General features: G+C 57.7%; 3 protein-coding genes across 4 annotated transcripts; 2 read left to right on the forward strand and 1 right to left on the reverse strand.

Moving 5' to 3' along the window:
* The first annotated feature begins 706 nt into the window (after window positions 1–706).
* Window positions 707–12200, forward strand: Slc17a7 (solute carrier family 17 member 7). Of its 2 annotated transcripts, none has more exons than XM_070000985.1 (12): window positions 707–796; window positions 5887–6139; window positions 6830–6948; window positions 7363–7477; window positions 7561–7648; window positions 7803–7889; window positions 7982–8124; window positions 8960–9109; window positions 9265–9397; window positions 10166–10276; window positions 10465–10592; window positions 10797–12200. In XM_070000985.1, exons 2-12 carry the CDS (start codon window positions 6026–6028, stop codon window positions 11088–11090), a joined length of 1482 nt encoding a protein of 493 aa, XP_069857086.1. In that variant the 5' UTR covers window positions 707–796; window positions 5887–6025; the 3' UTR covers window positions 11091–12200. The 2 variants fall into 2 exon arrangements, with proteins under 2 accessions (XP_069857086.1, XP_069857085.1); XM_070000984.1 differs by lacking the exon at window positions 707–796 and adding an exon at window positions 1362–1573.
* Window positions 12201–12471: 271 nt separating this feature from the next.
* Window positions 12472–16150, reverse strand: Gfy (golgi associated olfactory signaling regulator). Its single transcript, XM_070000489.1, has 4 exons — window positions 15978–16150; window positions 13639–14763; window positions 13208–13381; window positions 12472–12696 (listed from the first exon to the last, which is right to left on the reverse strand). Exons 2-4 carry the CDS (start codon window positions 14741–14743, stop codon window positions 12497–12499), a joined length of 1479 nt encoding a protein of 492 aa, XP_069856590.1. The 5' UTR covers window positions 14744–14763; window positions 15978–16150; the 3' UTR covers window positions 12472–12496.
* A 1802-nt stretch (window positions 16151–17952) lies between these two features.
* Pth2 (parathyroid hormone 2) lies at window positions 17953–18652 on the forward strand. The gene is made up of 2 exons (XM_070000490.1): window positions 17953–18077; window positions 18478–18652. The coding sequence occupies exons 1-2, from the start codon at window positions 17953–17955 to the stop codon at window positions 18650–18652; spliced, it is 300 nt and encodes a 99-aa protein (XP_069856591.1).
* Window positions 18653–21190: the final 2538 nt, after the last annotated feature.

Below are 21190 nucleotides of genomic sequence, written 5' to 3' on the forward strand. Positions count from 1 at the left end.
CCTGCGCCCGGGCCCGGGGGGGCGCAGCTCACTCGCCCCGGCGGCGGGGATCCGGGCGATCCCCGCGCAGAGGCAACGTCCTGGGGCTCCGGGACCCCGGCCGCCGGGGCGGGGGGCGGGCCGCGAGGCCTGGGCGGCCCGGCTTCCTGGCGCCCGCCCGCCGCATCATGAAAATTTAATCCCAAATGCATTTGCGGCCCGACGTGGGGCAGCGAACCGACGGGAAAGCAGCCGCACCCCGCCCAGGCTCCGATCGGGGGATAGGGGGGACTCAGCCCGGGAGACGAGCTGGTCTGGGGACCTAAGCCGGACAGGCCCGGGGCGCAGATGAAAGTCGGGGTTCCACCCCAGGGGGCGGGGCTGGAGTTGAGGGGGCGGAGACCGAGCTCAGCGCCGGGACCGATCGCCCGGGAGCTCGCTGCGGGGAGACAGACCGACTTGGGGGGCAGACAGACTTGAGGGGTTGGAGCTCAGCGGTCTGGTGCCTCTAAGAGCCTGGTAGACAATTTAGGGACTTGAGGGCAAAACTCAGAAGACGGAGACGAAACTGAACCCAACGGGGACCCGACCAGAGCGTGAGCTAGGATACAGCTCAGATTCCAGGGGCGCCACGCCGACTGGGGGCGGGAACTACTTGGGGGAGTCGCAGAGGGTAGTGGGGGGACGGGAACCTAAAGCGAAGGGAAAGGTGTCGGGAGGGACCTGGAGAATGAACGGGGGAAGAAGGGGTCGCACCCAGCGGAGAGGCAGGTACTGAAGATGAGGGATGAAATTCCAAAGAGGATGGAAATTAAAGGTGAAAACGTGGGTTAGGAGAATAAATCTGGGGGGACCGGGCAGGTGGAAGGCGGGGCTGAGAGTGGGAGGGGGGAGTTTCCCGAAGGAGAACTGGAGATGAGAGGGGGACAGGGGTGGGGTCAGGTGTTGGTTGGGTCAGAGTTCAGGGGTGAGGTGGAGCTGGTCAGAGGTCACAAAGTTAGGAGGGATGGAGATGGAAGGAGAAACGCAGGAAAGGCAAAGGAAGTTAACGGTATGGGGGGGGGGCGGGGAGATTTGACGAGGCCAAATCAAGGGTGGAGAAGGGATTCGGGAGCAGGAGATCTGGGTGGAACGAACTAGGGAGGACGGAAGGCACAGGGGTCACTTGGACATGGGACTGAAGTAGGAGCCCCGAACCCGAGTGGCTCACGAAGCGGAGATGTGAGCCCGCAGACAGACCCCAGCCGACCCAGGATGCCAGCCGAGAGGGCGGGTCCAATGTGCTAGGGGGCGGGACTCACGCTGATTGGGCGGAGCGACGAGGCTCCGCCCTATGCGTTGGGCGTGGCGGTGAGGCCCCGCCCCCGGCGCTGAATCCAGTGACAGCCCCCAGGCTGCCCGCACTCGCAGCCTCGTTCCCCCCGAGCGGAGCTGCGGGGCCCGCCGGGCCGGGGCGGACCCCGGGAACCCGGACGCGGCCGCCCGGGCCCGCGAAAGGGGGGCGGGGGGGATCGGCGGCAGGGGCAGCCACCATGGAGTTCCGCCAGGAGGAGTTTCGAAAGCTGGCGGGTCGCGCCCTGGGGAGGCTGCACCGGTGAGCCGGGCGGGGGTCCCGGGAGGGGGGTCGCGGACACTCGCCCCCACCTGGGAGCAGACGGACAGATGGAAGGGCGTTGGATACCCCGGCACGGGGCGTGGGTGCATGGGTTCCACCTATTTGTCCAGTTTTCTCCTTGGATCCTCTAACTGTGTGGTTCTCCTTGTGATCGATCTAGTCCACCTCACCCCACCCTGGGATCTACTCTTTCTCAGGTCTCTCTCTCTCTCTCTCTCTCTCTCTCTCTCTCTCTCTGTGTCTCTCTGTCTCTGTCTCTCTTCGATGAGCGGGTGAGGTCTCTGTCCACCTGTCTCCCTCTCCCTGTCTCCTTTCTCTGGACCACTGTACCCTTCCCCATGGGTCTCTCTTCCTATCTAGCTCTGAGACTCTGTCTCCCGTCTTGGTGGACCTCTGTCCCCTCTTTTCGGCTGGGATCTCAGTCTCCCTCCTTCTGGCTCTCTGGTCGTTGCTCTTTACTCAGTCTCCATCAATCCTTCACTCTGAGCCCCCCTCCCCCACTAGCCATCTTTGGTCCCCTTCTTTAGATCTCTGTCTCATTATTCCACTCTTGGTGTCTTTTTGTCCCCCCAATTTCTCTTTCTCTCTGCCTCTCTTGCTCAGGGATTTTTAATCTGCAGCTCAGGCGGATTGGGGCCCACTGATCCTCGTCCTTGAGTGGAGTTAAGCTGGGAGGAAGAAGCCAGAGTATCCCAGGTCCTTGGGGGAGAAAGGAGTTACAGGCCAGAAAAAAAAAAAAAAAAGACTCCTGAGGTAGGTTAGACTTCCCAAGGGATACTACCAGCTAGAGTTGCCCATCCAGAGCAATAACCCCAGTGACCTGGGTGCCTCTCAGGGTAGTGGCGACACGATTCCCCTGTCTCTCACCCCCAACCCCAGCTCTGGCTCCAAGTCAGAGAAATTACTCAGCTGCGGAAAACCTAAAAATATCTGGCCACAGTGTGGGGAGGAGATGGCCTCATCAGGACTATACCTCTGCCCCCCATGCCCTCAAACTCTGTCCCTTTGGACTAGACAGACCTGGCCCTGTCTTTAGTTGAGTCTCATTCCATCTCACTAGGCCGTTCAAGTCCTTTCCTAAATCTAACATTAGTCTTTCTTGCTGTAGATCATCTTCAGGCTCTAAAGTCACCACCCCCCAACCCCTAACCCTCTTGTGAGAGACACGAATCAGGCTGGACAGAGGGAGGCAGGATGGCGCAGTATTTGTGTGGTGGTGGGGGTGAGGGAGATCTGAGATAACTTCACCCCCTCTTTTTCCAATTTTCCAGCCCCTCCCCACCCTTTTTCTCACCTCCTTTCACGAGTTTCTCAAAATACACCAGTGTGAAGTCAGGAGAGCGAGCGAGTGAGAGAGAGAGACATGCTGCGGGAGGGGGCAGGAGGAGGGATGCATTCTCGATCCCCCTCCCCCAGTGGCTGCTTCTTGATTCCTCATCTGGGTCTGGATTTTTCTTCCTCTGTGTTCACCTTGCTCTTTTCTACCTGTTTGAGCTGCCCCTTGGGGTCCAGCCAGAACAGTGAGCAGACAAGGGCTTCCAAAACCTGAGGTTCACTTAGATGGCTGGAGAGACATGGAGGAGCTTCTTGTATTGGCCATAACAACATATCATTTAATGCCACCCCACGAAGCAGTGGCGGCATCAGTGGCTGAGTCCCAAACCCATCATTTGAAGTCAGTGTAGTCTCTCTCCTTCCCAAAGCTGGGACAGAGGCTGCAGGTTCTTCTCAAGATGAATATGGTGGGTGGAGGACTCACTTGGACCAGGGAACAGATGGTAACCCAGGCAACTTGGGACAAGGACAGGGAGACCAGGGAGTGATGGAGAGATGAGGCACAGTGCCTTCTGTCTGAGAGCCAGGCCTGGGGCCAGGGAGGGCCAGGCCCTTTGGAGATTCTTCTGCATGACCTTGGACAGGTTACTTCCCCCTCCCTTCCCCCCCTCAGTTTTCTTCCTGTACAATGGGAAGCTACACTGAAGACCAAAAGGACATTTGGAGCCAGAGATGTGGAGAATGAACACAGATCCAGAGACAGGGCAGTGGAGACACCTTTTAGGTTAAATGTTCGCTAAATGTTTACTTTTCTTCATCACCAGGTTCCCTGGGCCTGGGTTTGGGGTCATCCAGGAAAGGGAGAGGAGTCACTATCTCTGTTCTTGTGGGGGGTGTCCCTGTGTTTTTTTTGGGGGGTAGAGGTGGGGGGGAGGAGAAGTGGTACCAGCTTGAACTCAGGGCCTGGGCACTGTGCCTTCCTTAGCTTTGTCACGTAAGGCTGGCATTTTCCCACTTGAACCACAGCTCTGCTTCTGACTTTTTAGTGATTAATTGGAGATGAGCATCTAACGGACTTTCCTGTCCAGACTGGTTTTGAACTATCATCTTCAGATCTCAGCCTCCTGAGTATCTGGGATTATAGGCGTGAGTCACCAGCGATTGGTCCTGGTTGTGTGTGTGTGTGTGTGTGTGTTCCTGAAATGACTGCTATCACTTTGTGTCCTCCCCCATGACTTACATTCCTCCTCTAGCTCCCATTATATAGATGTGGAATATTGAGACCCTCTTTAAAATAAGATTGGTTGGAGAGACCTGACATCTCATAATGTAAACCTGGAATATCAAATTTCAGGGCCTGCAATCACATCTTGAGTTTCAGGGTCAAATATCAAAGGATGGCAACCTAGGCCAAAGTCTAATTTCATTGGCTGACAGGGCCTGACCGGGGGGGGGGGGGGGGGGGGGGAGGCTGTAAAGATGTCCCTGCCATCCTCCACTGTATATTCTGGGCACTTAAATTCCCTCTCTCTGACTGTGTTTCCTCTCTTAGAGTCTCATTTCTTTCCCTTCCAATTTTATCCACTGCCCCCCCCAGCCCATTTTTTACCTTCCCCTCGCTACCTCCTTAAGTTCTAGGATAGGGTGGGGTTGCTGTGTTCTGTCTTGTCTCTTCCACCTCCCTCCCCCTAGACCGTCTGGCTGTTCTTTCCTCCCCCGTCCTAGTCTCCCTCGCCTCCATCTGTTCTAGCCCCTTCCTGGGATCCAGCCCGATCCCCTGGCTGCCTACCCGTCTCAGAAAGGGGCTCTACCTCACGCATCACGTTCTCCCCACCCACCTCTCCTGTCTCTGAGCCCCTCCATCTTTCAACACTTTAAGTTTCTGCCCACCTCACTCAGCATCTATGTCATTTCCTACCTCTCTTGAGATCTGTCTCTCTCTCCAAATCTCTGTCCGCTCAGAGTCTCTGAGTCTTCTCTGCACCCCCATGTCCTTCCCAACTCTGGGTCTCCTTTCCCACTTCTCTAAGGGTCTCTGTCTCTGCCTTCCTCTGCTCTGATCTGACTCCCTTCCTCGTCTCTAGATCTTTCTTCTTCCTTCTGTGTCTTTCTCTGCATCTCTCATCTCCGTCACTGTCCCTTAGGGTCTTTTCCATGGGTCTCTCTCCCTGAAGTGTCTCCTTGGCTTTGAGGCGGCCCCCCCCAAGTGCCCTATTCATCATCCCAGACTCAGTCCTGGATCCAGAACGGGCGGGGGCGAGAAGCACACTGGGGAATGAGCCAATCTCCCTACTAGGGCCATCTGTCCCCTGCCAGGACACCAGCCGCCACTCCCGCTCCCCTGCCCCCTGGGCTGACAGCGTGAACTCCAGATTCCCCGGGGAAGTCCAGGCTGGGTTGTAGGGTTCAGGGAGGGGGGCTGGTAGAGTCTCCTCACCCTGGTGTTCCTGGGAATGGGCTTCTGGTGGAGTCAGCTGGATGCCAGCCTCACACCTGGAGCCTGGAAGCCGGGAAGAGCACGCCATGAAAGGGGGGTGGGGAGTGTTGTATATATAGCAGAGGTGCCTGGGAGGCATCTGTTCTTTTGACACCTTTGCTGAGGTCTCTGCTTAGTGCCCTTGGCTTCCTCAAATAGATCCCGGGATCTGGGGAAGGGGGCTGGGAAGAGCCTGGGGTCGGAGGCACAGGCTCTGAGATTCCCAAAGGGAGTCTGGGGCCTGGAACTCCTGAGAGAAGAGAGATGAGAGATCTGGAGAGGATGACCGAAGACTTGGACCTCTGAGTTTAAGGAGAGGGCTAGGTAGGAGCCTGAATTCCTGATCTGAGAGAGGTAGAGAAAGGGGGTTCAAACCTCTGCATTCTAAGGGAAGACAGCCGGAGTGGGGGGGGGGGCTAGCCTCCTAGGATAGGATGGGTAGGGGAACCGAGCATTCTGGATCTTGAAAAGCAGGTTTTGCCCTGAACTCCGGTGCACGGGACCCGGGACTAATGGGTCGGTGCCTCTCGCTGCTCCTCAGGCTTCTGGAGAAGCGGCAGGAAGGTGCGGAGACCTTGGAGCTGAGCGCTGAGGGGCGCCCGGTGACCTCGCAGACCCGGGACCCGCCGGTGGTGGACTGCACCTGTTTCGGCCTCCCTCGCCGCTACATTATCGCCATCATGAGCGGTCTGGGCTTCTGCATCAGCTTTGGCATCCGCTGCAACCTGGGCGTGGCCATTGTCTCCATGGTCAACAACAGCACGACCCACCGCGGGGGCCACGTGGTGGTGCAGGTAGTTCAGGGCGGAGCCGAGGCTCAGTGGAACTCCCGGGAGCACTGGCCACGCCCCTAAAGACGCCCCGCCCCGCCGTCCAGACCACGCCCCTTCTAACCCCCCACACCGCCAGATAGCCTCGCCCACGGGGACCGCCCCCTATGCGCTGACCTCACCGGGGGGGGGGTTCCCCTTAAGCCCCGCCCTAGTCTAAGTGAAGCCCAGTCCCCATACTCGGTCCCAGCGTCAGGTACCCTACGCCTTTCACCGAGTTTCTTTTTCGACCTACTAGCAATTTTGCTCCTGACCCCGGGGACCCATCTATTTAATTCCCACCTTAAATTCTTCACTCCTGGCTTTTCTGAAGCTCAGTCACTAACTAAATCTAACTTTACTCTGGTGGGTACCTAAGCCTCACCCCCCACTCCAGCCCATTTAGGAATTCTGCCTATTTTGTTAGGACCGTGGAGGCCACACACCCTAGGGAGGGTCACGGATGTAACACTGCGCTCTACGGTTAATTAAGGCGGTGAACAGGCCCCAGCGACAGGCGTGGACTCTGACTGAGGGATGGCGCGGGCTCTGGTTGGCAGGAGGGAGGGGTTTGCTGCTGCTGATTGGCCAAGGGGCTAAGTGTGTGGGTTGCTGATTGGTGGAGGGCAGAGTCGGGGGCCGGGCAGCTAGTTTGATGTGCCTTTTGGCCCGCAGAAAGCCCAGTTCAACTGGGATCCAGAGACTGTCGGCCTCATACACGGCTCCTTTTTCTGGGGCTACATTGTCACTCAGATTCCTGGAGGATTTATCTGCCAAAAATTCGCAGCCAACAGGTGAGGGGGGTAAGGTCTCGAGGTGGGTGGAAACTACAGTTGTGTGGGTGGAGCTAGTGTGCTCTTGAATTTTGGGGGAGGTTGAATCTAGGAAAGTGGGAGGAGCCTTGACTTAGAGGCGGGTCTTAGTAAAAGGTGAGGCTTGTGATTGTGAAAGGTGGGTGTCACAGAGAAGGTGGAATCTGGGGTTCTGGGAAACACAAGGCCACCAGTTGGACCCCTCGTGTGTGTGTGTGTGTGTGTGTGTGTGTGTGTGTGTTTGATTGAGAAGAGTCCTTGTCTGTTGCCCAAGCTGGTCTTGAACCCTTGGACTCAAACCATCTTCCTGCCTCAGCCTCCTGAGTAGCTGGGACTATAGACATACACCACAGCACTGGGCTGTAGCTGCATCTTTTTCTCTACCCCTCTCATTAGGGTTTTCGGCTTTGCCATTGTGGCTACCTCCACGTTAAACATGCTGATTCCTTCTGCTGCCCGGGTCCATTATGGCTGTGTAATCTTCGTGAGGATCCTGCAGGGACTGGTAGAGGTAAGCTACAGTCTTGTCTGGCCCCATCACCTCGCTGATCTCACCTGGTCTCGTTGACCCTGGCCATTCCCCCCCCCCCCCAGGGAGTCACATACCCCGCCTGCCACGGGATCTGGAGCAAATGGGCCCCACCCTTGGAAAGGAGTCGTTTGGCGACCACTGCCTTTTGCGGTGAGAGGAAGGGGCTGGAGACGCAGTCCTGCATGGGAGGAAGGGGTGGTGGCCTGAACTCGCCGGCCACAGAAAGGGAAAAGATTGAGGGGGTCCACGCTCCAAGATGCAAGGAACTTGACCTGTTCTTTACCTTGCATCCTCCTCCCCTTAGGTTCCTATGCCGGGGCGGTGGTCGCGATGCCCCTCGCCGGGGTCCTGGTGCAGTATTCAGGATGGAGTTCTGTTTTCTATGTCTATGGTGAGGGCCCCAGACGCCTGGTTCCGGGTGGAAGCGAGGCCTATCATCACTGGTCCTCACCAGGCTACTGCCTTCCTCCTGATCTCCCTTAGGCAGCTTCGGAATCTTCTGGTATCTGTTCTGGTTGCTCGTCTCCTACGAGTCCCCTGCCCTGCACCCCAGCATCTCAGAAGAGGAGCGCAAGTACATTGAGGATGCCATCGGAGAGAGCGCAAAGCTCATGAACCCCGTCACGGTCTGGACTCAAGCTCGGAGCAGGGAGGGCAGGGAGGGATCCGGGAGGGTTCCGGTAGTCTGGGAGGAGACTGGACTAAAGATGGGAGGAGCGAGACTAGAGCCTAGCTCGGAATTGTAAAGAGCCGGAAGACTCAATTTGCAGGTGCTAGGGGCGGAGCTGGGGAGGGATTAGAACCGCCCACGGGGCGTGGCTAAAGCGGCAAAGGCTGGATTAGAATGTGCTACATGTGGAAGATGGGCCTAGTTTTTCCTTTTCTTCTTTCCTTCCTTTCTCTCTCTTTCCTTCCTTCTTTCTTTCTCTTTCTTGTATGTGCTGGTACTAGCGTTTGAACTGAGGGCCTGGGCTCTGTCCCAGAACTTTACTATTCAATGCGAGCACTCTACCACTTGAGTCACACCTACACTTTTGGCTTTTTGCTGGTTCATTCGAGATAAAAAGTCTCACTGACTTTCCTGCCCAGGATGACTTGGAACCCGGATCCTCAGATCTCAGATCGCTTAGTAACTAGGATAACAGGTGTAATCACCTGCGTCCAGCATGGACTGATATTTTATGGGTTCCAGATAGTCATCTGGGGGCCTGAGCGCCGCGAACTTGGGGGTGGTCAGGGGAGGCACTGGGCCGTCAAGACTTCTCCCTGTAGCCCCCTCCCCCCATTTGGAGGCTCAGATTCTGGCGTCTCCGCGGGGCAATGGGTGTGGCTAGCGCTTTTAGGTCCCCGGAGCAGTTCTGGATCCTCTGCGGGACTACAGTGAGATTCATAGGACTGGGAAGCACGCCGCCCTGGCCCGCGTTTCAGCGGCCTCCCTCCTCTCTGCTCTACCCCACGTAGAAATTCAACACCCCCTGGCGGCGTTTCTTCACGTCCATGCCGGTCTATGCCATCATCGTGGCCAACTTCTGCCGCAGCTGGACGTTCTACCTGCTCCTCATCTCCCAGCCCGCCTACTTTGAAGAAGTGTTCGGCTTCGAGATCAGCAAGGTACGGCCCCCCAGGTGGCGGGGCAGGGGCGGGGACGCGGGCAGGCGGGGCGGGAACCGGGACCCGGCGGAGAAGGGGCGGGGCCTTCTCTCCGGGCTGCGAGTTGGCAGTTCCCGCCCTCCTCCCGCCTCACCCCGGCACCCCCGCGCTCGCAGGTGGGCTTGGTGTCGGCGCTGCCCCACCTGGTCATGACTATCATCGTCCCCATCGGCGGGCAGATTGCAGACTTCCTGCGGAGCCGCCGCATCATGTCCACCACCAACGTGCGCAAGCTGATGAACTGCGGGGGTGAGTGCGGCCGCCTGGGCGGGGCTGTGGCGCGGAGAGGCGAGGCGTGCGCAGGGGCGTGGCAAAGGGCGTGGCCAAGAGGACCCGCCCAGGTGAGGACCCACCTGTGTAGAACAAGTTGGCAAACGGTAGTTCCAGAGTCACCTCGAGGTACCGCAGGGTGGCTGGGCACGCGAAAGAGGCCGAGCTAGGATCCAGCTGACCCAGGAGGGGCGTGGCCTGGAGTGGGAGTGGTCAGGCCACACGATCTAGGCCAGCTTGAAGGGTCATAGTTAGTTCAAGAGGGCGTGGCTTGGCCCGGAGTGGGCGTGGCTTAGTCTGGAAAGGCGTGGTTGGCCCGGAGGGACAGGGTCTGCTCGGAGGGGCGTGGCTTGGCCTGGCCAAGAGCGGGCGTGTCTGGTTTGGGAAGGCGTGGCTTGGCGGGGAGGGCGTGGTTTGGTCGGGAGGGGCAGGTCAGTGCTGATATGGGCGGGCGGAGCAGGACCTGTGCTGGGTTGTAGAGGAACTGTTGAGTGGGGCACCAGGGCAATCCAGTACCATCAGTTGAGTGCAGACAGAAGGGAGGTACCAAGGTATAGAGGAGACTCGGCTCCTGGGACTGGGGCGTGGCTTAGTCGGGGGCGGGGCCACAAGCATTGGGAGTGGGCGAGGGCTGAGCCTTTGGGGTAGGCCGGGGGTCGGGGGACGCGGACAGATCGGGGCGGCTGGAGGTCTGGGGAGATGGGGTGGGGCAGCCTGCGCCCGCCCTAGGAGATTCCGCCCTTGCAGGATTCGGCATGGAAGCCACCTTGCTGCTGGTGGTCGGGTACTCGCACTCCAAGGGCGTGGCCATTTCCTTCCTGGTCCTCGCGGTGGGCTTCAGCGGCTTCGCCATCTCCGGTGAGAACTGCAGGGCCGCAGCTCGAGGGGCGCTCTGTGAGCTCTGCAGGGAACGTCCTGGTTCAGAAAGGAGACTCCCTGATTTAAAAGAGCCGCAGGGGGACGGGGTGGGGGGAAACATCCCAGAGGGGAGTCCTCGGAGCGGGTGCGGCCCCGAGGGGCGCCTCTGGAGCTGCCTCTCCCCCCAGGCTTCAACGTCAACCACCTGGACATCGCCCCGCGCTACGCCAGCATCCTCATGGGCATCTCCAACGGGGTGGGCACCTTGTCCGGGATGGTGTGCCCCATCATCGTGGGTGCCATGACGAAGCACAAGGTTAGTAGCCCACGCTGGGCCTCCAGATCGCGAGCTTCCAACCTCGGCCTCCCCAGGGCTGGCATTACAGGTGTGCACCTCAGTGGCCGGCTTTATCATTTCTTGGGCATAACTAGCCACCACCCTTTTCTCTGGTTCACCCTTCCTCATGGTCAGCCCTACCCCCCCACCCTCAATATTTGACCTCCTGTTGTCTCCTTACAGACTCGGGAGGAGTGGCAGTACGTGTTCCTAATTGCCTCCCTGGTGCATTATGGGGGTGTCATCTTCTATGGGGTCTTTGCTTCTGGAGAGAAGCAGCCGTGGGCAGAGCCGGAGGAGATGAGTGAAGAGAAATGTGGCTTCGTTGGTCACGACCAACTGGCCGCCAGTGACGAAAGTGACATGGAAGATGATGTTGAGCCTCCCGGGGCGCCCCCTGCTCCCCCTCCTTCCTATGGGGCCACACACAGCACAGTTCAGCCCCCAAGGCCCCCACCCCCTGTCCGGGACTACTGACCAGGTGCCTCCCACTGAATGGCAGTTTCCAGGACCTTCACTCCACACATCTCGGGCCTGAATGATGGTGTTAAGGAACCCCACTCCTTCCTGTCCAGCTTCAGGCCCAGTTCCCAGTGCAGTCAAATCCTCAGATTCTTTTCCCTTTCCCCACAGCCTCTCAGGGGTGGTGAAGCTGCAGACTGGCAGTTTCAAGGATACCCGTGTTCCCCTAAGGTTACTCTTCTTCACTTGTTCTGCCTCAGTGGTTCCAAATGTCTCCTTCAGGGCTTTATTTGAATGGACACTTCAACCTCTTACTCTTTTTTTTTTTTTTTTTTTTTTTTGGTTTTGAGGCACCTCCCATTTTCCTTGGAACCTTCTCCCCCACGGACATTTCAGGCTAATCCCTGAGATGACTCAACTTCCCTCTCTCAGAAAAAAAAAAAAATCAAAGTCCTCCTCTAGAAGTTCCAAATCTCACCTATCCATTCTGCATTTCTTAGGTTGGTTTAATCAAGCCCCAACCGCCATTCCCAGGATTTGATTCTCACCAGCGTTTCTGAGGGGGAAATGGCGGTTTCAAGGCTCCCCACTCCTCCCCCCTCCCCCCACCAGCAGATGCTGCTGTGAAACCAAATCCCCCAACCTCCTTCGCTTAGCACAAAGTTTAGGGAAGCAACCAAAATGGCAGTTTTGGCAACATGCCTCTCTCCATCCCATGCACTTTTTTCTGACGACTTTCAGGTCTAAATAGTGGCTGCTCAAGTGGATTAATTCAACGGTTTGAAGCCACCACCATTGAACTTCCCCTTGGTGGTTTCAAGACCCCTCCCTTTTCTCCCCAAATCCTTGCACTTTACCTGGGTGGTTTCAGACGACCCACAGTTTCTCAGTGGCCATTTGTTGTGTCCCTCAGGGGCTAAATGACTCAAAATCTGGGACCCGTCCCTTCTCTGACACCTCTCTTTCAGTCCGGGATCTATGCGTAGGAGAAATCACAGACTCCCAGGAAGGAAGTGGGATCAGGAAAGAGGGGTGTTTTTCCTGGGGCAGGGTTGTGTCTTGGTGTTTCTGTCTCTGTGATTGTAAATCCTGCCCCCCTCCCAATAAAATGCTTTGGTGTACACACTCAGTTGTCATTGGCTGTGCGGGCCAATGACTCCTCCTCCCTCAGACCCAGGGGTCCAGACCCCAGCTGGCCTCCCTCATCCCAGGGACTCAGCCCCGGCCGCTCCTGCTGCAAGACTCAGGCCAAGGATGTCCAGCCCTCGGAATACAGGATTTATTAGGTCCGAGGCAGTGGACCCTGAAGCGTGCGGGGCGGGGTGGGGGCGTGTGGGGCGGGGCGGGGAAGGGAGACAGGACTCCTGGGTGCTCCCTCGCTCCGGGAATGTCCCCGGTCGGTCCCGTGAGTCAGAAGCGGCTCACACGAAGTTGTTGGGCAGCGTGGCAGGAGATAAGGCCTCCAGGGGCTGGGGTCGCCCCCCGCGGGGGGGCGGGGGCAGCTTGGGCGGCAGCGGGGGCGTGGACGGCGGCTGCTTGGTGGCGATGTGCGAAGGGATCCAAGCATCCGGCGCATAAAAATAGAGGTCGTAGGGATCCTTCGGGGCGTCGACATGCATAACTGTGGGGCAGGGGGGCGGGGTCAGGGCCTGGCGGACAGGAGGCCCCGCCCCTTTGCAGGGCCTCTAGCCAATGAGGAGAATGGAGGGAGGAGTCCCGTTTTCAGAACTGAGTAGTCAAATGGGCGGGGCTCCGAATAAACAAGGGGGCGTGGTTTATGCATGAAGGGCGTGACTTATTAGGGGTTCGACCTTTGGAGAGCGGGAGGGGCCTGCAGCTATGGGGCGGGACCTGCACGGAATGGGCGGGGCCTTCAGGTACGGTGGGCGGGGCCCGCAGGGAAGGGGCGGGGAATGCAAAGCTGCCGTCACGTAGCCGGGGACTGAAGGGACGGGCTTCAGGGACCCGTGGTGTGGGTCTGCGGCAGTTTCCAACCCGGCTAATCGTGGGCTTAGGCAGGATAATTAGGGAGTGGTGGCGGGGGGGTGGGGAGGTCGGGACTTCTAATGACCTAGCATGGGGGCCATGCACTGGAGGTGGAGACGGGTACGGGAGGGAAGGCGGACACTCACCCGGCTCATCCCCGCCGTCCGGGAGCCGGTGGTGGGAGAAGGGCCGTTGCCGGGCCGCCCGGCGGTAGAGACACCACAGCAGCAAGACGACGCCGATCAACAGCCCGGTCCCCGCGAAGAACAGGCATAGAGCCCCGCCGCCGCCACCGCGGGGCCGCCCCACCAGAGCCACGCCTGCGGGGGACAGCAACCCAAGCTCCCGAGTCCCTCCTCCCTCAGGCTCGGCCTCCCCTCTCAGACACAGCCCTCCTCCCTCACACCCAGCATTCCCCCTCAGATTCCAGCCTCCTCCCTCCGACCCCAGCCTCCTCCCTCAGACCCCAGCCTCCTCCCTCAGACCCAGCCTCTTCCCTCAGACCCAGCCTCTTCCCTCCCACCCAGAGGTTCAGGAGATAGCCTCCTCTCCGATCAGGTGCCAGGCCAGCCCTTACCTGTCTCTTTCACTCGCTCCACCACAATGATAGTGTTGACTCTCTCCCGGCCTCTCCGCTCTGGGGCCGGGGGATTGTCAGGGGCCAGCTGACTGGGGGGCCCTGGGGGAGCAGGGGGCCCTGCAATGCGGGCAGAGGGAGGAGGGGTGTCCGGCCCCTTAGGGTCTGAGTTTGGAAAGACCTCCCCTGGAGATTCTGAGGGGGGCAATATTGGGGTGTCAGGCTGAGTGGCTGCAAGGGCTTCTGGGTCACTCATAGCAGTAGTCCCCTCCAGAAAGGCCACAGGTGTTTTTGGGTAAAGGCTTATTGAGGTTCCAGTATCGGAGGTCGTGGGGGTCTCCGTGGCACCCCGATAGTGGGATGTGGGAAGTTCTGTTTCAGGAATCTCAGTGTGGCTGAGGGTATGGGGGACATGAGACTCTGGGTGGGTACTTCCGGTTGAGTCAGGACGGGTGGTGGGGGGTAATTCAGAGGATGGGGTCCCAGTGGTGACAGGGTCATGGGTTTCTAGAGATTTGAGGTTTAAGGAATTGGTGGGCTCAAGACTTGGGGTAGCAGGTGGAATTTCTGTGGCAGTCAGTTTGGAAATTTCTGGGGTTTCTTGGCGTGTAGTTTGTGTAGGGTCAGAAAATTCTGGGTGTGAAATTTTGGAGGGATTAGGTTCGGGGACCTCCGGGGGCCCTGGGTCTGAAGTTTCAGTCAGGTTAGTTTTTGAGGACTCAGGAGGTTCTGGACGTGTTGCTTTGGTAGGGTTAGTTTTGGGGGTGTCCAGGGATTCTGGTATAGCGGTTGTGAGTGGGCCAGCCCTTGGGGTCAGTGGAGACTTTGAGTGTGGGGTCTCCTGGAGGTCAAGACCAGGGGCTTCAGTAGAATCAAGGGATGAGTTCTCATGGGAGACAGTATGAGCTATCTTGGAGAGCTCAGGGTAAAGGGTCCCTGGGAACTCTACATTAGTCTGGGCTCCAGTGGAATTTTCAGAAGCCCCAGGGGAGTGACCCATCTCCTGGACATCGGAGCCCACGGGAGAGGCAGTTGAAGCAGCCTTGCAACCCAGCTGGGCCGTGAGGAAGACGAGGATGAAGAGGATGGGGTTGAGGGGTTTCATAGCTCCAAGAGATGTTTTATCTGTTGGGGAGCGGGTAGGAAAGCGTTAAAGGCAATTTTCTTCCCCCTGAGATCCGCCCACCCAGAGGCTCCACCCACTTTGCAAGAGGCCACGCCCACAGACTCTCAAGTGGACCTGAGCTGAGCCCAGATTGGCCCCAGGGAAAGGAGTAGAGCCCAATGGTAACTCTCCATGGCTGTGGGGCTGTACCACCAGTAGCTAAGGGAGACCCAGGGGCCCGTGAACCTTCCTGGGAGTTGTAGTTCTAATTTCCTTTTCTGTTTCCCAGAAGGGCCCTAGAAAAATTGGGAAATTGTGACACCACTTCAAGGCCCCATTCATCTTCGGCTTCAACTTTGGGGCGTGTTGGACTTCTGAGGGGACTAGAGGTGCTGTAATCCTAGATACTCAGGAGGCTGAGATCTGAGGATCAGGGTTCAAAGCCAGCTCCAGCAGGAAAGTCCGAGAGATTCTTATCATCAGTTAACCACCAGGAAACCAGAAGTGGAGCTGTGACACCAAGTGGTAGAGCACTAGCCTTGAGCAAAAGAGCTCAGGGACAGCACCCAGGCCCCTAAGTTCAAGCCCCACAACCAAACGTAAATAAATAAATAAATAAATAGAGTTGCTTATGCTAGAGGAGACTTGAAAGAGCTGGGGACTGGAACTGAGGATCTGAGAGAGGAGGAAGACTCTTGCTCTTAGGTGGGGAGGTTTGAGGGGGGCCATTGAGCCCCCTGAGTTCCACAGCATGTGAGAGCTGGGTGGGGGTAGATGGATCTAAATTCCTGATTTTTCCTAAAGGTTAGAAGCCTAGAAATTCATGCACATTGCCTTTTAATTTGTTTTATTTGTTTGCTTGTTGAGACAAACAAATGTCTATGTAGCCTAGGTTGCACCGGAACATGCGCAATCCTACTTCAGTCTACACTGTGCTGGGATTACAGGTGTGTGCTACCACGCCCAGTTGAGGATTTCTAGACTCTCAAGGCTCTGTCTTCTAGGGGAGAAAAGAGATGGGGGTAGAAGAAGTTTGGAATCCTGAGTCTGAGGGTCTGTAGTCTAGACAGCCTGGTAGAGCTGATAGGGGTGGGAGCTCTGGGGCAGGATCCTCATGTCCCTTGTTTACTGAGGAGACTGAGCTAGGATCCCAGCACCTGGACAGACATAGCAGTCTGCTCTCAGATGGAGTTGGAGGTTAGACAGGGTCACTTGGGGTCATGGGGTCTCTTACCTGCTCAGAGATGTCCAAGATAAGAGCAGGTGAATCTTGCTGGACGCAGAGTCGAGTGAATGATGAAGAATGGCTCTGGGCGGGGCAGGAGTTAGGGTCCCCGAAGCACACAGGTGACGCACCTGATCCTTCTCTAGGGATGCTGGGAGCCTAGCGACAGCTTCGGTTCTTAGGGAGAGAGATAAAGGACACTGTCTCTGGTGGAGAAGGGAGTTAGGGACTGAATGATCTGGGGAGAGATGTCACACAATTAAACTCTCTTCCTTTTGAAGAGGAGTCTGCTGGGTACAGTGCTGCATGTCCATAATCCCAACCCTTAGAAGAGGAAGGGCAAGAGGATCTTGACTGTGAGACCAGCCTTGACTACATGATGAGACTCTGTATTGAAAAAAAAAAAAAAAGGAAGATAAAGAGAAGGAAATAAATAAAGGATTAAGAGCTCTGCCCTTCACCCTCTTTTACCCCCAAATCTAAGGCCTCCCCACCCCATACACTCCAGCTTTATGTCCCCAACTAGGAACTCACATCTAGGAATCGAGACATCTAGCGCTTTCCTTTCCTAGATTCAGGAATCCAGGTCCTCATACCCCCTCATTTCTCAGAGCCTGGGTCCATGCCCTAATTGCTCTTTGGTCCTAGAGTCCATTCTCTGTCTCCCTCCTCTTTGAAGAGCTAAGAGTCCAGGTTGCATGCCCTAGATTATTGCTGCCCCTTGGTGATTTCCAGCCTTTGCCAACATCCCTACTGTATACCCAGAGCCCTCTCTTCAAAGCCCACCTGAACTAGCCAGGTGCTAGTTCAAGAGGCTGAGATCTGAGAATCACCACCAGAAAACCGGAAGTGGCACTGTGGCTCAAGTGGTAGAACGCTAGCCTTGAGCTGAAGAGCTGAAAGACAGCGCCCAGGTCCAGTTCAAGCCCCATGACCAACTCCCCCTCCCTCTGCAAAAAAAAAAGTCTACCTGAACGGAGTCTGGTGGTACACATCTAAAATCCTAGATAGAAGCAGGAGGATCACAGTCCAAGGCTATCTCAGGGCAAAAGCATGAGACCCTACCTGAAAAAAAAAAAAAAGTAACTATACAGCAAGAAAAGGATGGAGGGCTGGGCTCAAGTGGTCTAGTGGTAGATCACCTGTCTAGAAAGCAGAAGGTCCCCGAGTTCAAAGCCCAGGATTGTCAAAAGATCCACGGGAGAGGGAATGGATTTTGTCTCCATCCCCCAAAGGGATGTGGGGTTACAGCTATAGGGGAACTCAGGGCCCGGTCACTGTGGCCCCTCTTCACTGTTAACATCACCCGGGTCTCCGCTCTCACCCTGTATGTCCTTGACCACCTTTTGCCTATTTTCCCTTCCGACCCCTCCCTGGGCCTCCAGCTGTCTCCCTGGCTGGGTTTACATCTCGGTATGTCTGTCCACGCTGCTGTCCATCTATTTCCTTCTCCTATCTGATCTCCATTTCCAGAGATTCTGGCTCTTTCCTTCTCCCTTCTCTCCTTCCTTCATTTTCCCTCTGCCTCTTCTTTCTTCCTCCATCACCCTCTGCTTGTTTCTTCCCTTTGTCCCTGCTGCTTCTCATCAGTGTCTGACTCCTGGCTCTGTCCGTCCCTCTACAGCCTCTATTTTTATCTCGGTGACAGCCCCCCACCCCGCAGGCCCAACTCTCTTGTCTGTATCTCCCTCTCCCTCTCCTTAGGTCCCAGCTCCAGGTCCCAATTAGTTCGCGGCGGCCACAGCAGCGCAGGGCCCCCACCCCCGGCTCCTCATTACAGCCGGCGGCTCCTAATGAGCCTGGGGGGTGGTTGACCCGGCGCCCCCGGCCCAGCCTGCGTCACTGCCCGCTGCGGGGGCCGGGCAGGCGGATATAAGGGGGCTGCGGGCGGCGCTGCCCGAGCCCACTGCGCGGTAGGCGGGTGGGGGGTTCTGCGTGGGGAAGGTGGACTTTGCGAGTCCTCCTCTGTCTCTCTCCACAGGTGATGGAGACCCGCCAGGTGTCCAGGAGCCCCCGGGTGCGGCTGCTGCTGCTGCTGCTGCTGCTGCTGGTGCCCTGGGCGCCGCGCCCCGTCTCAGGGGTCGCTCTGCCCCCCGCGGGGGTCTTCAGGTGGGAGCTAGGGATCGGCCCCGGAGAGAAAAGGACCCGGTGGGAGGCCCGGGGTGGGGAGGGGAGACCCGCAGGGAGGGGAGCGGGAGCAGGGTGGAGGGGAGAAGGGGTGGAGAGCGGGAGAAAGGCGAGCTGGGGTAAAAGGAGTCGGTGTGGTGGACTCGGGGCCCGTGGTCGAGGCACATTCGTAGGTTCGCCGGTGCCCGGCCCTGCGGGCGGGGCGGTCCTGGTGCTCAGGGCGCCTCGAACCCGCGGAGCCCGGAGACAGACACAGAGAGGGACAGGGACGGACCGACAGGCACGTGCCGTCCTCAGGCTTCGAGTTCGACCGGAGGGAGGCCCGCCGAAGGCGGGCGGAGGCCTGGACGCGCAGCCACGGAGCTTGTCCGTCTCTCCGCAGCCTCCGCACCCCCGGCCGGACCTCGGCGGGTCCCGACAGCCCGGTGTCGCGGCGGAGCCTCGCGCTGGCGGACGACGCGGCCTTCCGGGAGCGCGCGCGGCTGCTGGCCGCCCTCGAGCGCCGCCACTGGCTGAACTCCTACATGCACAAGCTGCTGCTGCTCGACGCGCCCTGAGCGCCCCGCGGCCCGGCTGGGCCCAACCAGCCCCTCCTGGCCAGGCCCCGCCCCGCCCCGGCAGGCCCCGCCTCCGCCTGCCTGGCCCCGTCCCACCTGCCGGGCCCCGCCCCGCCAGCCTCCGCCCCCGGCCCCGTCCCTCTTGGCCCTCCCCAATAAAGACCCTTCGCGCTCAGGACTGCGCCTCCTTCCTGCACCACCAGCGCGCGCGCGTGCGGATGGTACGCATGTGCACGTGTGGATGGCGCACACGCGTGTGTATGTGTGTGCGCGCGTGGGGCTGGAGATCCTGGGGGGGGGGTGGGACCTGCGTCTGGAGCCCGCTCTTTCCCTCCTGGCCCTCTCTCGGAAGCTGGCTTCCTGGGGATCGCGTCCCCCCTCTCTGCGGGTCCCTGAGGTCCCGGAGCCCGGTCGGGGGTTCCCTCCTCTCCCAGTCTCTGTTCTCGTCTGCCTTTGGAATTTTATCACTTCCCCTTCTCTCTTGGCTTTGCTCTCTCACGACTACTTCCTTGGAGTGTCTATTTCTCTCTCTTTGGGCTTCGCTGTGTCCCCCCAGACTTCAGCATGGGCGCAGTGGAAAGAACGTGGGGCTCTGGTATGACCCGCACCTGCCTGGCCTCCAAGCTCAGGCTCCCCAGAAACCTTCTGATGTTAAGAAAGACGCCCTAAGTCTTCTTACGCTTCCTTTCCCTCACTCTTGAGAAATAAACCAGATATCTCCAGATCACTACAGCACGACACTAATAAAATACTTCCAGTACAAAAGGCTTCCCGCCTTCCCCGCAGCAGCCTCCCGCAGTTTCTTCGTGGTTCTGAAACCTCGACCTTCCCGAGACACCATCGGGGCACAGGCTGGGGCGGCAGGACCGGAGAGGGGACTGGGAGCCACACTGGCGAGGACTGGAAAAGGTGGAGGGAGTAGAACGACCTGGTCCGCAGGTGCGGGGAAGCAGCCAATCAGAACCCAGCTCTCCCTAGAGGCCGGGCCAGCCCCCTCAGCCCCGCCCCTCGGTGGTGCTATAGCAGCTTCTTCCCGAGGGGCACGAGGGGAGGAGGCACAGAGCGCTCTGTGCTCTGATTGGTTTCGGGGCTTGGGACGGGGCTGGCGCATCCTCAAGGCGGCCCCTGTAAATTTGCATTTCCGGAAGCGGACTGAGTCCTAATTGGCCCTTCGGCCTGGAGGCGGGACGACTTCCTCAGGGTCATTCAGAAATAACTGCACAGCCCTCCCCCACAGTGTAACCCCCGCTTTCACTATATTTGATGTCAGTATAACATGTGGAGGAGATGGGGACAAACAAGTCGTTTAAGGATTCAGGTGGACCTGTTGCAACAATGAGAAGTACAAAATGTCATGTCAAAACCAGCTTTACAATGTCGGTGTGGGGGGGGAGGGGGGTATGATTCGGTGGGGGGGGGAGGGGGGTGGCTGGGAAGGGAGGTGAAGGGTAAACAAAGGAGGAGGCTGCAATGCTTGGTAAGAAATGTATGCATTATCCTGCCCATGTAATTGTAACCCCTCTGTACAGTATGTTCTCAAATAAAATAAAATAAAATAAAAAAAAAAAAGAAATAACTGCACAGGGAAGGAATGGCTATTTTTCACAACAATCCGGAATTAGCCTAATATACAAGACGGAAAGTCAGGAGCAATTTCTGCAGGTTATGGGAGCTAGTACAGGACAGAACCAAACCTTCAGGTTCTAGATTTTTCTCACTACAACCAGGAACAAAGGGGTTAACAATGTCCATGCACAGTCTCTGGGTGCCGGGAGCTCTTCTAGTGCCGCTCTCTCGTTCTGACTCTTGTCTCACGGAGGGCGGACCAGACGCCTTCCCCCTCTCCTGTGTGCTGAGAGCCTGGCAGACAGGGCCTAACTTTGGCTCTTTCCACTAGCTTTCTACCACATCCCTGGTCTAGCAATGGAGTATTTTCACAATACGGTGCCAGGAACATCCCTCCCTTCTCTCCTCCCAAGAGGACTCAGCCCTGGTAGACTTTTGGCCACCATTCGCAGCTGATGACACCCCTCTTCAGACAGGGAGCTCAGGATTTGGGGCTCAGGAGTCCAGCCACCTGCTAACCCCGGCTCATGTATGGCCCTCAGTCCCACCCTCAGCATGCCTTTCTCACTATAGGGCTCCAAAAGCCCACCTCTTCCCCTTGTGTCTACCCCTGCACACAGCCCTCTCGTGCGCTTGAGAATAAAGTTCAAATTTTCCACTATATGGATTTTCTCAGATCCTTCCTTAGCTTCGAATTTTTTTTTTTTTGTCAGTCATGGAGCTTGAACTTGGGGCCTGGGTGCTGTCCCTCAGCCCTTCAGCTCAAGGCTAGTACTCTACCACTTGAGCCACAGTGCCCACTTCCAGCTTTTTCTGATATGGTGCTGAGGAATTGAACCCAGGGCCTCATGCATGCGAGGCAAGCACTCTACCACCACTTTCCCAGCCCCAAATCACTATGTTTTAATCCCAGCAACAGTGTGCTTCAATTCTTCACAAACACTGCTTTCCCCCAATTGCCTGGTCTTTATA

This window comes from Dipodomys merriami, unplaced genomic scaffold (assembly GCF_024711535.1).
Source record: "Dipodomys merriami isolate MVZ:Mamm:240054 unplaced genomic scaffold, mDipMer1.0.p SCAF_57, whole genome shotgun sequence".
NCBI classification, from domain to species: domain Eukaryota; kingdom Metazoa; phylum Chordata; class Mammalia; order Rodentia; family Heteromyidae; genus Dipodomys; species Dipodomys merriami.

Bases quoted from the DNA above. Each gene is read 5' to 3' on its own strand.
- Slc17a7 (XM_070000984.1), top strand. From the start codon at position 1,512: ATGGAGTTCCGCCAGGAGGAGTTTCGAAAGCTGGCGGGTCGCGCCCTG. The intron at 1,574-5,886 runs GTGAGCCGGGCG...GCTGCTCCTCAG, and splicing joins GCCCTGGGGAGGCTGCACCG to GCTTCTGGAGAAGCGGCAGG. The intron at 7,649-7,802 runs GTGAGAGGAAGG...TCCTCCCCTTAG, and splicing joins GGCGACCACTGCCTTTTGCG to GTTCCTATGCCGGGGCGGTG.
- Pth2 (XM_070000490.1), top strand. From the start codon at position 17,953: ATGGAGACCCGCCAGGTGTCCAGGAGCCCCCGGGTGCGGCTGCTGCTG. The intron at 18,078-18,477 runs GTGGGAGCTAGG...GTCTCTCCGCAG, and splicing joins CCCCCCGCGGGGGTCTTCAG to CCTCCGCACCCCCGGCCGGA.
- Gfy (XM_070000489.1), bottom strand. From the start codon at position 14,743: ATGAAACCCCTCAACCCCATCCTCTTCATCCTCGTCTTCCTCACGGCC. The intron at 13,382-13,638 runs GTAAGGGCTGGC...TGTCCCCCGCAG, and splicing joins GGAGCGAGTGAAAGAGACAG to GCGTGGCTCTGGTGGGGCGG. The intron at 12,697-13,207 runs GTGAGTGTCCGC...CCTGCCCCACAG, and splicing joins GGACGGCGGGGATGAGCCGG to TTATGCATGTCGACGCCCCG.